The sequence below is a fragment of the Protobothrops mucrosquamatus genome, unplaced genomic scaffold, assembly GCF_001527695.2.
Source record: "Protobothrops mucrosquamatus isolate PMUCROS unplaced genomic scaffold, P.Mucros_1.0 scaffold3731, whole genome shotgun sequence".
Taxonomy (NCBI): domain Eukaryota; kingdom Metazoa; phylum Chordata; class Lepidosauria; order Squamata; family Viperidae; genus Protobothrops; species Protobothrops mucrosquamatus.
The window spans coordinates 99,482-114,145 of record NW_015389684.1 but is presented as its reverse complement, the minus strand read 5'-3'; the positions used below and the strand labels follow the sequence as shown (position 1 = coordinate 114,145).

The 14,664-nt window shown below is 44.1% G+C and overlaps 1 protein-coding gene across 1 annotated transcript in view; it reads left to right on the top strand.

The window, feature by feature from the left end:
- Positions 1 to 3,274: 3,274 nt before the first annotated feature.
- The window catches only part of PLXNB1 (plexin B1), a gene marked incomplete at both ends in the record, with an annotated part of 110,001 nt that continues 98,611 nt past the window's right edge, over positions 3,275 to 14,664 (top strand). The window contains one exon of the mRNA XM_029286456.1: positions 3,275 to 4,400. Within this exon, the coding sequence (XP_029142289.1) occupies positions 3,275 to 4,400 (1,126 nt within the window). The remainder of the gene's footprint in view (positions 4,401 to 14,664) is intronic.

The following is a 14,664-nucleotide window of genomic DNA, read 5'->3' as shown; positions in this document are numbered from 1 at the left end:
CTTTCTTTCTTTCTTTCTTTCTTTCTTTCTTTCTTTCTTTCTCTTTCTCTCTTTCTTTCTTTTTCTCTCTCTTTTTCTTCCTTCCTCCCTCCCCTCCCTCCCTCCCTCCCCCCTCTCTTTCTTTCTTTCTTTCTTTCTTTCTTTCTTTCTTTCTTTCTTTCTTTCTTTCTTTCTTTCTTTCTTTCTTTCTTTCTTTCTTTCTTTTTTGTTCCCACTCTTCTCTGGCAAGCCCCGTCTCTGAGTAAATTGCTTTCTTATTTCAGTGGAGTCTATTATTTCTCTTTTTTATCTTTTGGTCATTAATATAAATCTGACTTAGTGGTGGATGGGTGTGTACAACATGCAGGTAGTCCTCGACTTAGTGAAAGTTTCAAGTTGCAGTGGCACTGAAAAAAGTCACTTATTACCAGTCCTCACACTGACGACCCCTGCAGCGTCCCCATGGTCATGTGACCTTCCCAGCTGGCTTTCAACAAGTAAAGTCAATGAGGAAAGCTGGGTTCGCTTAATGACCAGGTAATTCACTTAACTGTAGTGATTCACTTAGCAACTGTGGCAAAACAGGCCATAAAATTGGGTGCGACTCAGTGACTTGCTCAACAACGGGAATTCTGCTCCTAACTGTGGTTGTAAGTTGAAGACTTTCTGTACTAAATTAGAGCGAAAAGAGATTAGATAGTTTCTGAATCAATGAGTTGTGTGAATCCAAACATTGTCCTAACGTATTGTGTGAACTAGGCCATCAAATCAGGATAGGGATTATCAAACTTTAAACCCCTTTAAAGGAAAATGACTGTGTGTGATTCTTTCATGAGCAGAAGGCATGGTTTCATTGGGGCTAGAGCTGGCCAAGAAATAAGCATACCAGATAATTCTAATAATTTTTAAAAAAAATAGTTTTTGTATTCTCAAACTTTGCAGTATTGCAACACACACGGCTAGAAGCTTGTGCAGTCAAAGTTGAGGGCAAAGCCCCAAATGAGTTTTGACAACGCTACTGCTTTGTTTGTGCTAGCCAATCCCTTTAATTGTGTCCCCTCTAAATTGCTTGCAATTCCTAGGATGTGTGTGTGTGTGTCGTGACCCACTTTTTGAGAATGCAGTCACGATCCTATATTAGAGCAATTTTTCAGACACAGCTTGTTATATGGACAGAGCATTCCCCCCCTTTATTGTGTTTAGTTTAGTGTATAAATCCAACCATTATGTGGTCTCGTACAACCATTTTGTGGCTCTCAAGATGTTGGACTTCAATTCCCATCAGCCCTAGCTAGCAGAGCCAAAGTCGGGGGTGGGGGATGGGAACAGTAAATGTGGAGCAAGACCACCCCGGTTTCTTTATATTTTCATTGGCTTTGCAAATTTTAGTTCAAGACTCCTTTGCTGTAATCAGTAAAGATTAACTGGTGGCTAGTTGGATTTAGATTTTACTGGCTCTTATCCTTCCTGTTTACATGGGAAGTTTAGATATTATTAGTGGAATGTACGTTGCTTGAAAGAGAGAAAAAGTATCTTGTAATCAGAGGGAAAATAATAAAAATGAGTTTATGCATTTTATCTACTTACTCATTTATTACATTTTTATCCTGCCTTTATTATTTTATAAATAACTCAAGGTGGCAAACATATAGAATACTACCTCCACCTCCTATTTTCCCCACACCAACAATCCCATAAGGTGGGTTGGGCTGAGAAAAAGTGACACATAAGTTAATTCTGTTTTAATTGGGTTTGTTTTATTGTTTTTATTTGTTTGTTTTTTATCCTGCCTTTATTACTTTATAAGTAATGCAAAGAGGTGAACATACATAATACTCCTTCTCCCCTTGTTTTCTCTGCAACAACAACCCTGTGAGGTAGGTTGGGCTGAGAGAGAATGATTGGTCCAAAATCACCCAGCTGGCTTTCCTGCCTAGGGCAGAAACTGGAACTCACAATCTCCTGATTTCTAGACCAGCACCTTAACTACTATACCAGGCGTAGGCAACCTCTCGAGAAAATACTGAGCACCTGAAGTTGAGGGTCTTAAGGACTCGGTCGGTACGACTCCCCTTTCCCTCTCCAAAGGTTCGACTCGGTACAACCGAGTCCTTAAGACCCTCAACTTCAGGTGCTCAGTATTTTCTCGGTTCCAACGGATGGGGACGTGATCTGGTTTACTAAGAAAACGTGGTAACAGCATGAGAAAGATAAATTAGAGTGTGAAATTATTATGTGATTTTCTTCCAGAGACTACCCATCCTATATTTAGAATAAATAAAATATACCTATAAGGCAGTCTTCAATTCATGACAATTCAGCCCCAAATTTCTGTTGCTAAGTGAGACGTTTGTTAAGTGAGTTTTGCCCCATTATACCACATTTCTTGTCACAGTTGTTAAGTGAATCACTGCAGATGTTAAGTTAGTGACACGGTTGTTAAGTGAAACTGGCTTCCCTATTGACTCAGAAGGTCGCAAAAGGGGATCATGTGATCCCAGGACACACTGCAACAGTCATAAATATGAATCAGTTGCCAAGCATCTAAATTTTGATCACATGACCGTCGGGATGCAACCATCATAAGTATGAAAAACGGTCGTAAGTCCCTTTTTTTAGTGCTGTTGTAACTTCGAACTGTCACTAAATGAACTGTTATAAGTCAAGGACTACCTGTACAATACCATGCAGCCTTTCAAAAGAAAATGTGCAAATATAATAATTCACATATGAATGTGCTTCAGCTTTTGTTCTTAACTTCTCAACCTCCATGCAGGACTAATGACTAGAACTAGATGCACACATTAGGAGTTGGGAATAGGTGGTAAATCTGTGATTCTGACTTTTTCAAGGAAGAAAAAAAGCTGCATATGGTTTGACAATTACTCTTTCCTATTGATTATTTTGATCCAATATATGGAGGATGTAGTTAGATTTGAACATTATAATCCGTTGGAATTACTGCTGCAAGGTAAGAATTGCACGTGGTATGGTTTTAATCCTCCAGCTTTGAAATAATTGTGCTTTAGGGCCTAGAGTGTAGCAGTGATAATTACATTTATATCTAGTAAATTGTATTGATTACATTTATATTCTTTTTTCCTTTTAAAATGCCCAAAGGAGCTTTATCTCCAAGGAGATGGCAGATAATACGTAAAAACTTACGAATGAGCATAATCTCCTTTGTTTTTGGAAATGCAAAATGGAATATTAAAAAAAATCAATCTCACAGCCTCTTTGTGTTATGAAAATTTCAAAAAAAATAACCTTACCTCTGCCATCTTCTCTCTTGTAGGATAAGTATGATGCCTCTGGGGACATTCCTTCTCCCTGTTCTGTGTTTCCTGGGACCAGCCATTCCACAGGAACTACGGTACCCCACCTTTTCACACAATGCCACCAAATTTATTCACTTGATTATGGATCCCGATTCAGGAACTCTGTATCTGGGGGCTACAAACTTCCTTTTTCAGTTGACCCCAAACCTGGTGTTAGAAGAAGCGGTTTCCATGGGCCCGATCTTGGACAGCAAAGATTGTCTTCCTCCTATTTTCAAGCCGGATTGTCCCCAAGCTCTGGAGACCGACAACTACATCAAACTCCTGCTGATCAACTCGCTGGAGAAGGAACTCATTGTTTGCGGCAGTGTGTGGCAGGGAATCTGTGAGAAGAGGAGTCTTGGCTTCATTAAACATGTCCTCTTCCAACCCCGGACACCAGGAGACACTCAATATGTGGTAGCCAATGACCCCAATATTTCCACCGTGGGGCTGATAGGTTACTCCAGAGAAAATGTGCCACTTCTCTTTGTTGGCCGAGGATACACCAGTCGGGGTGTGGGAGGCAGCATCCCTCCCATCACAACTCGCAATCTCAGGGCCCACCCAGGAGAGGTGCCAGGGCCCGACTCTCACTCCATCTTTTCCTACGAGGAAACAGCCAAGTTGGCTGTGGGTCGACTCTCCGAATATAGCCACCATTTTATCAAGTCGTTCACTCATGGTTCCAGTGTCTATTTCCTGTTCTACCGGCGTGATCTCAAGTCGCAGTCCCGGGAATACAAGACGTACATTTCCCGGATCTGTCTGGACGATGCCCACTATTATTCCTATGTAGAGCTGCCCTTGGTCTGCAGGAACCCAACGAAGACCTATAGCCTCTTGCAGGCAGCCTACGTGGCACAGGCAGGGGGAGAAGGACACGTGGGAGATGCACTTTTTGTGACTTTTTCTGCCTGGCAGTCTTCTTTGGGGAAGCTGAGTGAGGAATCTGCACTCTGTGTTTATCCCATGGAGGAAGTTGATCACTTCATAACTCAGACCAGGGACCTTTGTTATACCAAGGACGGGAAAACGGAGGATGGCAGGGAGGTGGCCTACATCGAGTATGATGTCAGCTCTAGCTGTGTCCAGCTCTCAGCAGTAAGTGCCCTTTTATTAAATTTCTACACCACCCATCTCATCTAAGTGACTCTCGGTGGTTTACGACATCACATTTATTGCATATGGATGTAAATCTATACAGGGTGTACCAAAAGTCGGGGCCCATAGGCAATTTGTTATATCAATTAGGTTAAAGGTTTGAATGCGTTGCCATTTTCTTCTAAAGATTTACCTATTTGTTTGATGCATGACCTTTGAACAACCTAATATTTTCTCTGAAAAAAATTAATAGAACATATTGACCTTCGGGGATTTCACTTTGGCTATATCCCATGCATGTAATTCACATGGTTTTGAATGGAATTCCCAGGCAATTTGTCACTCAGGTTTTCCCATAATTCCCAGTCATATTGTTTTTCAAGCTGATGATCCCTCATGACCTTTAAGAAGTTTGCTGGAGGACATGGTCCAAACACTATAATGCAATACTAAGGATGATGATGATGATGATGATTAGACTTTTGTCCTGCTCATTCATTCATTCATTCATTCATTCATTTATTCATTCATTCATTTTTCTTGAATTCAAATTGGCGAACTCACCTAATACTCCTGCCTTCTATTTTCCCCATGACAATTTTACTTTCATTTTCTTTTAAATTCAATTAAAAATAAACAGCTGATAGGATTACTTTGAAGTCATGCATTCATTCGTATTCCCCTCCCTCTGTGTCATATCGAAAGTATAACTTGGTACCAATTTGAAAGAAGGAGGGAGGAAACCAAGGCCTTTGTGTGTTAAGCTGACCCGGACTAACCTATCTTTATCAACATCATAACAGATTCTGTGCTATTAACCATTTTACTCTGCACATAGGCTGGATTTTCCCTGCTAGCTCCTCCACCTGTTCCTTCCATCATCTTATGCAAGGAAAATGGGCTTTGGCAAATAATAATAATAATAATAATAATAATAATAATAATAATAATAATAATAATAGTAGTAGTAGTAGTAGTAGTAGTAGTAGTAGTAGTAGTAGTAGTAGTAAAGTTGGAAGGGACCTGTCTTGAGATGGTATAGGTTCTCCTGCTTGAGCAGGGGGCTGGACTAGAAGACCTCCAAGGTCCCTTCCAGTTCTATTCTATTCTATTCTATTCTATTCTATTCTATTCTATTCTATTCAGTCCAGATTTCTGTTTTTGTAATAGAAGTAATAGACATCAACAGAGGTTTTTCAGTATAAGCCCATTCATCCTGTATTCCTGAGCATTTGGCACTGAGAAGGATATTGGCTTTGATCCTGGAGGAGGCGTGCAACTATCATGAATACTGACATTTTTCTGTCTATTAATTTTTCTAATCCCCTTTTAAAACTGCCCAAGCTTATGTTCAGAATGTCTCATAATTCAACTTCACTTGATAAGAGAGGGAGAGAAGTTTGCCTGCTGCAGGTTAAAATCAAAGCCAGAGCATGATGCAGCTGCTTAAAAGGCATATGTTATTTTAGGGTTCATGATCATCTGCATAGAATACGGTAACTAATGGAAATTAATGGTTCTACTCTATTTTGCCCTGCTCAGATCTATTTGGAACATTGTGTCCAATTTGGGGCACTACAGTTGCTCATCTGTCAAAGATGCTCCATTGCAGTGTTTTTCAGTCTTGGCATCTATATGGTTGTGTGGAATTGGCTGGGGAATTCTGGGAGCTGAAATCTACAGATCTTAAAGATGCCAAGGTTGTAAAACACTGCTCCAGGGCAGTGATGGAGAACCTTTTAGAGACCGAGTGCCCAAACTGCAACCCAAAACCCACTTATGCATCATCGAGTGCTGGGTGGGTGTGGCCCATTGGCTGGGTGTGGCCCATTGGCTGGGCGTGGCTGCGGTGGTAACAGCAGACTGGGTGGGACTAAAAAGTTCAATCAATCAATTCCAACTTTGCAAGATCTTTTTTTTTCCTGCAAGAAGTTGAAATTGACTGAACCTTTTTTTTTTTTTTTTGCACACGGCGGCGGAGGCCAAAGCGAAAAGGTTTTATAAAACCCAGCTGAAGGCCTAGGACAGGGGCGACAGCACGCGTGCCCACAGAGAGGGCTCTGAGTGCCGCCTCTGGCACCCGTGCCATAGGTTCGCCACCACTGCTCTAGGGGGTTCCTATCCAGAGCAGGGGTTAGATCAGATGACCTCTGGGGTCCCTGCCAACTCCATGATTCTGGTACTCTACACTAGTGGTCCCCAACCTTGGCGACCTGGCCCGGCGCGGGATGTGTGTGAGTGACAGGCACACGTGTGCGTGCACAGCTCCATTAGTGCAAGCGGCAGGCACACGCACCCTCCACTTGCACAAATGGAGCTTTGCGCGTGAACAGAGAGCGCTTGTGTTCGCATGCGAAGCTCCACTCGCACAAGTGGAGGGCACTTGAGTAGAGTGCATGAAGAGTGCTCGCTTGTGAAGCTCCATTCACATTGAATGGAGCTTCACGCATGAGCACAAGCGCCCTCCACTTAAGTGCCCTCTGCTCGCGCAAGTGGAGCTTTGTGCATGAGTGCAAGGACCCACCATTCACGCGAGTGAAGCTTCACGTGTGCGCACTTGCCCATCGCTTGCGTGACCCGGTTTGAAACAGGCCGTGACCTGGTAGTGGGCGGCAGCCCGGGACTTGGGCACCCCTGCTCTATACATGCCTCTATCTACCCAAGTGTTTCCTTAAAAGGAAGTTGAGTACTATAGTTGCATCCTTTTGTAGCTTTTCCAGTTTAATAGTATTAAATTTGAGCCCCAGAATTAAGTGAGCTCGTGGTCCTGGATTCATTTCTTTTTTAATATAATCTTTATTGAAAGTTTTAAGAGCAATAATAATAATAAATACAAACTAAAACGAAACATTTCTTAAAGTTCCTCCTCACTTTCCTATAGAAAACAGCTTCCCTTCACAGCACTAACCTGACATTTCAATAAGCTAGCTGTCATAACCTCCAGATGTGTTGCTGTCATTTTACATCTCATCAGGCACAGGAAGGTAAGGTGTAGGGCAGTGATGGCGAACCTTTTAGAGACCGAGTGTCCCAAAACTGCCCCTGCCCTGCCCCTATCCCGCCTGCCGCAGGGCCACTCACCACCTCCAGGGCCCGCCACAGATCGCCCAGGCAGCCCAGCAGCGCCATGGCGGCCACGCCCTCTGCCCGCGCCCCGTAGCATCAACTGTGCACGATGAGGCGTGAGGCCAGATTCTTGTCTACGCTGCCTGGCTGCCATGTTCTTGGCTGCGCTGCTCTGCATGTGCCACGCTCAAGGGCGACTCTCCTCCAGTGGGGCTGCTGGTGAGGAGAGGGCCATGGGGGGGAGGCAAGGCTGGGGCAACGGCACGTGTGCCCACAGAGAGGGCTCCGAGTGCTGCCTCTGGCACCCGTGCCATAGGTTCGCCACCACTGGTGTAGAGAGTACCTGGCCCCTTAAAGATTGTTTGGTATTTTTTGTCACTGGCCAGCTGGGTGAGAGAACAAACTACCATTAGCAACAGGAAAGCAGGAGCCTTGTTCAGAAATGCCCCACAGGAAGAAACGATGATCTTGCCTGATTTGAGATCCCAAGAAGAGATATGAAATTAAAGCTTTCCTTGCCTCTTCATTGGTCCTGATTTCCCTCTAGGCAGAGGTAGTTCTTTCTGAAACCCCTTGGTCTTCTTTCTTAGTCACTTTTCTCCTAAACCCTGGTTCTCCTAGATCAGAGCTGGGCCTTTTATGACCCCTGGGCCCTACCTGGCCCTTTGGCTGTCCCTGTCCAGTGTGGTTGACCTCAATTAGAAATTAGAAATCAAATGTAAATGAGTGTATGCCGTGCAAGCAATACAACTGCATTGCTTTTATTTTGAAGGCACTTGCTGTTTTTTGACCCCAGATTATGTATGTGCATGCATGCATGCCTATGCACCTTAGCCCTATTGGATAGGCCAGTGGTGGCGAACCTATGGCACGCGTGCCAGAGGCGGCACTCAGAGCCTTCTCTGTGGGCACACGCACCGTCGCCACTAGCAGCTCGCGCAGGTCCATTAGGCCGCCACCGCTGCCTGGAGCAGCAGCTCTGCCCAGCACAAAGCAGGCAAAATGGCCGGCTAGCAAGCTTGAGTAGAGGTATTAGAGCATCGAGGTGGCCATGCCTACCTGGCCACACCCATCCAGTCTGCTGTAACCACCCTGGCCACACCCACCCAGTGGGCCACATACTCCACCCTCCCTGAAGGAACCACAATGCTGATGTGGCCCTGGCACTTTGCAATAAATAAGTGGGTTTTGGGTTGCGGTTTGGGCACTCGGTCTCTAAAAGGTTCGCCATCACTGGGATAGGCCCTCCGCAACAGTCCCAATTTGTCACGTGGTCCCTTGAGAAAATTAATTGCCCACCCCTGTCCTATATTGATTCTGAAAGTGCAAAAAAAATAATAATCCAATATTCAGTTGTATATCAAGAAAGATACTATAATTCACAGGGCATGTCTTTTAATTGACTCAGGTAAACACTGCCTTCTGTGTGACACTTTTGCACATCACAGACAATATTTAATTTTGTAATTGCTGTTGTAGCAGTACTAAACAGAAATTCGTAGCATCATAATTAACTTCACTGCACAAGAGAATAATAGGCAATTTAAACTCTGCGTGGGTTGTTTTGTTTTTTCCCCCTGCTATAAATTGAACCTCTAAATTGTTATTTCAAATGTCCTAATCATATGCTTCAAAAATAATTAACTCTCCTTCTCTCTCAATACACACAAACACTTTTGGTAGTCAGAGAAACATAAATGTTTGCGGATGGAGATGTTTGTAGCTAGATGATTTGTGATCTCGACTTCCGTATTATAAAGCCTCTATTTCAGTGGTTCTCAACCTGTGGGTCGGGACCCCATTTGGGGCCGATCGACCATTTCACGGGGGTCGCCAAGTAAGGCTGTCCGCCATTTTTTTGTCCGCCATTTGTTTTGTCCGCCATTTTTTTCCCCTTTTCCAGCGGGTGCCTTACCTCCCTTGGGCTGGGCCAGCTGGTGGTCGGCCTGCTCCGTCTCTGCCGCTTGCCAGCTACGCCTCGGCCGGCGCAGGGGGCGGAACCACACATGCGCGGCACTCCCGGGCAGGGAAAGTCCTCGACTTACGACCGGTTGGGTAGTCCTCGACTTACGACCGGTTTAGTCCTCGACTTACGACCGGTTTAGTCCTCGACTTACGACCAGTTCGGGTCGCGGCATTAAAAAGGTTGAGAACCACTGCTCTGTTTGGACTGAGTGCTGTGAAAAATATTTCCAAAGTTTTGCTGCTGATGGTGTTACCTTCCTTTTGTGGCGTCCTCCAGATGTGTGGACAAAAATCCCAGAAATCTTTGCAGTGCCCATTTTGGTTGGGGGATCTTACCACTGTATTAGGAGAGCACCCAGACCGGGTACTCCCTCTAGATCAGGGGTAGGCAACCTTGGCTCTTTTATGACTCGTGGACTTCAACTCCCAGAATTCCTGAGCCAGCATGGCTCAGCTTGGAAACCTCTCCCTTTCCCCTCAGCATGGCTGGCTCAGGAATTCTGGGAGTTGAAGTCCACGAGTCATAAAAGAGCCAAGGTTGCCTACCCCTGCTCTAGATTGATGATTCTGTGATGGAAATTGTTCCAATATCTGGAAGATATCAGGTCATCCTGAAACACATCAGCGTAGTTTTGATAAATCACACTAAAGATCCGTTCTCAAGAGGCTGAGAAGGGAGAACCAGGCAATATCCTTTGTTGTTGTTTCTCCTGTCTACAATTATTCTTTAGTGCCTCTAACATTCTAGACAAAATCTTGGAGGATAAATATAAGAGGAGCTATTGTAGCCGGTTCTTTTTGAAGAAGGCCATGCTCACTCGTGACTATTGCTGCATGTTATGGCAATGAGCTGGAAAAATTACATTGTGTGGATCCAGGTTTTTTTTTCGTCATCTGTCCTAGACAGAATATTTTAAATGGTAACGGCTGAGGGGTTTCAGGGGTCAACTGCTTTTCAATTCTGAGAGCAAATGCACAAGTGAATGCACACACCCCCTTTACAGCCCCATTCTTCACGGTTTCTTTGCCCTATATTAAAAAAAAAAGGGCTCAGGCACATCCAGTTCAAAGCATCAGGTAGCTGAGAATAACGAAATCTGCCCAGGTCTTGGGAGACAGAGCAGAAGAAAATAGAATAAAAGAAGAGAAAATGGCTTTCTTGCCGCTCTGGTTCTTCCTGGCAACGGAAGAGTTAAGCTTCCTCTTTTGCCACTTCTCTGATTTAAGCATCTTCCTGTTCACCTACCCCACCCCCAACCCCAATTTTGCAGCTGCTTGGCCAGCCTCCAGATTCCCAAGCATGGCTTTCCATCAAATATCCATCCTGCTTTTAGGAGAGAGGTGAGGGGTGACAGGGAGGATTTTTAGAAAACTACAGCCAGCCAAAACTCATCAGAGGAGGGAGGAGGAGGAGGAGAAATCAAACAGGAAGTGCCAACTACTTGTTGGAAAGTGTCACATTGAAAATCCCCATCCCTGAGCATTTACTGGGATGGCAGTTCACACCTAGCACCCACTCAGAATTTATAAATGATAGTTCAAAAGCTCACCGTTACAACACTGAGCTTTACCGTGTTCCCCACTCAGCCAACTTGCATGCAAGTTAGTCCTCGAGTTACAACCATTCATTTAGTGACAATTCAAAGTTGCAACAGTACTGAAAAAAGTGACTTATGTCCATTTTTCCCACTTGTGACCAATGCCTCTGATCATAATGGGGATGCTTGGTAACTGGCATGTATTTATGATGGTTGTGGTGTCCCAGCGTCATGCGATCGCCTTTTGTGACCTCCTGAGAAGCAACCTCAAGGGGGAAGCCAGATACAGTTAGCAACCATTTTGCTAACTTAACACTTGCGTTGATTCACTTAACAACTGTGGCAAGAAAGGTCGTAAAATGGGGCAGAATTCACTGAACAGCTGTCTTGCTTAGCAAAGGAAATTGTGGAGTACATTGTGGTCATAAGTCAAGGACTACTTGGATTATACTTACAGCTATAGTTGCCCCAGGCAGTGTTTTTTGGGGAGGGAGAGGGGGGGAGGGAGAGAGAGAGAGAGAGAGAGAGAGAGAGAGAGAGAGAGAGCAACACAGTGTGTTGTTTGGGAAGAACCAGCTACTTAACAGCTTGTTACAAATCAAGGAGGATGCTAATTTTTTTTATTTCACTTCTGGCTGATTTCATTAGATTGACAAGAATTTAAAATTCTCAGTGGTTAAACAGCCGAAGTGAGAAAACCTTATTTCTTCGCCAGACATAACTCCTAAACTGAAAGAGGGAAGATTTGGGACTTTTGAGTGTAAGAAATAAGAGATTAGTTTATTTCTGGTGTAGAACAAAAACTAAACTGTCTCAGAGGGGAAAAAATTTCTCTGAATTTATTGAGTTCTAAATAGGTGTCCTTTCCAGCTGACCCCGGTTGGTGGATTTAAGATTCTTGACAAAAACAAAAATAGATATCCAGGTCCCAGTTATTCTTATTCCTGTATTCCCTTTTATTCCAAATGAGGGTTGTCACTGGCCAGGAACACAGATGGGTGCCTCTTGAGACTCACACAGCAAGTTGATGTACAAACACTGCAAGATGGTGAAAGACATAGGACAGTGGTGGCGAACCTATGGCACGGGTGCCAGAGGTGGCACTCAGAGCCCTCTCTGTGGGCACGCGCGCCGTCACCCCAGTCCTAGGCCTTCAGCTGGGTTTTATAAAACCTTTTTGCTTTAGGCCTCCGCCGCCGTGTGCAACCCCCCCCCCCCAAAAAAAACCAGATTCAATCAGTCAATTTCAACTTCTCGCAGGAAAAAAAAAGTTCTTGCAAAGTTGGAATTGATTGATTGAACTTTTTAGTCCCACCCAGTCTGCCGTTACCACTGCAGCCACGGCCACCCAATGGGCCACGCCCACCCGGCACTCGACGATGCAAAAGTGGGTTTTGGGTTGCAGTTTGGGCACTCAGTCTCTAAAAGGTTCGCCATCACTGACATAGGAGGATCTATGATGACCTGCAGATCAGAGGAATGTTAAAAATCCTGACTACCCAGACTGGTTTAAAAGTGTGCTCTCTCAGCCATGAGCTACGGTAAATGGAGTTATTAAGGGAAGGAGCACACACACCAGCACCCGAACTGGAAAACTGCATCCTTCTCAATTCCTGGTGGGTGTGTTTCCTTTAGTTGTAGGACGCCAAGGGGGAGTTATTTTTATATTTTACATTTTTATTTGTTTAGGGCAGAAAAGAACAGAAAGATGAATCAGCTCTATCTGGATGAAAAGCAGGAAGTAGGTCTCTAGATTTGCTACTGCAGTGGAGCACTAAATTAGGAGAGACTTTAAGATGAACAACTGGTGAAGAGAGAATTGTGTTGTGACATCCTGAACGGTAGTTCTAAAATGGTATCAAATACAGGTAGTCCTGTGCTGTCCTCCTCGCTCACACACACACATAACTGTGGTCTAGTGAGTTTATTAATATTCCCCAGCAATTCCCTTCACCAGAAAACCCAGAAATGTCCCAATTAAGTCCAGCCATAAGCAAATCAATGCTAGCCCACAGCACTATGGCCGAAGAGTCCACAAGGCACTTGAACATTTCTCAACCAAAAGAAATCCACCAGGCAAACTTAAATCCACAACATTATTTATTTATTTATTTATTTAATTGAATTTTTACCCCGCCCTTCTCCTTACGGACTCAGGGCGGCTGACAGCCTGATAAAAAACAAATACAAAAAATACCCCAAAACTATCGTTAAAAAACATAGTTAAAATAAAATATTAGATTTGGCCTTTAATTAATTTAAAATGTTTTTAAGAACCCCGCTAAAAATCCCCCTTAGGCCTCAGGACGATCAACTTTATCGGTACAGAATTCCCGCGCCGCCTTCCTTCCCTCTAGGCCCTAGTGGGCCTAGAGACCCCCATCAAGCAAGGTCTCCCACCCTCGAGGGTGGCTCTTCCGGGAGGGGGACCCTCAGCGGTCGGCCGTGACAGACCGACTGCCGTGGGACTCCTCTGGGTGAGACACCGAGCGTACCGGCCAATGGGGGGTAATCTGTGGCAGAAGGCGGTCTCTGAGAGTTCAGGAGACAAGAAAAGTCCAGAGTTTCCCTGGCACAATCCAAGTTAAGGCACGGTGTCAATCCAAAGCGAGGCAGGAATCACCATGACCAGAAAACACACAGCTAGAAAACAAACAGTTCAAACACAGTGTTATAAGTTGAGGACTAACTATATAGCAATAGCAACAGCACTTATATACCGCTGCGCTCTCTTAAGTGGTTTATAATGTTGCTCTCAACAATCTGGGTCCTCATTTTACCGACCTCGGAAAGATGAAAGGCTGAGTCAACCTTGAGTCCATCAGGATCGAACTCCAGACTGTGGGCAGAGTCAGCTTATAGTATAGATATTCCTTGATTTACGTTCATTTACTGACCGTTCAAAGTTACAACGGCACTGAAAAAGTGCCTTATGACCGTTTTTCCACACTTACGACCGTTGCAGCATCCCCATGGTCACATGATCAAAATTCAGATGCTTGGCAACTGACTCATATTTACAATGGTAGCAGTGTCCCAGGGTCGTGGGGTCACTTTTTGAGACCCTCTGACGAGCAAAGTAAATAGGGAATCCAGTTTTATTTAACAACCATGCTACTAACTTAACGACTGCAGTGATTCACTTAACAACTGTGGCAAGAAAAGTCGTAAAATGGGGCAAAACTCACTTTAAAAATGTTTCACTTAGCAACATAAATTTAGGGGTTAATTGTCCTAACCCAAGGTCTACCTGTACCGCATTCTAACCACTGCACCACCAGATTATAGATGTAATCTTTAAAAGAGACCCCCCCCCATTCAAACTGCCTGCTAGGTTTGACTCTCATTTCATCCTCTCAAGATGTAAAGTGTCAACTTGTTAAATAATTTGAATGCCCCTGGGGGGGGGGGAATCTGCAGGGGAGGATAAAAAAATAAAATAAAAAGAGAGAGCAATAAATGTAAAAAAAAAATGGGCAAGATGTTGATCACATAGTACTGGTCACCATCTTGACCGTCTTAACTGTTGGTCTTTAGATTTTCTTTGCCGTAAAACATATTCCTTTACTCTCACTAACAATTAAATGTCCACTGGGCTAAACACTGAGGCCGGATGCTGTGAGTAGCACCATTATGGGTGATTGCCATTATAACGTCTTTATTGAAATAGATGTACGGTATCAAAATAAATCTCA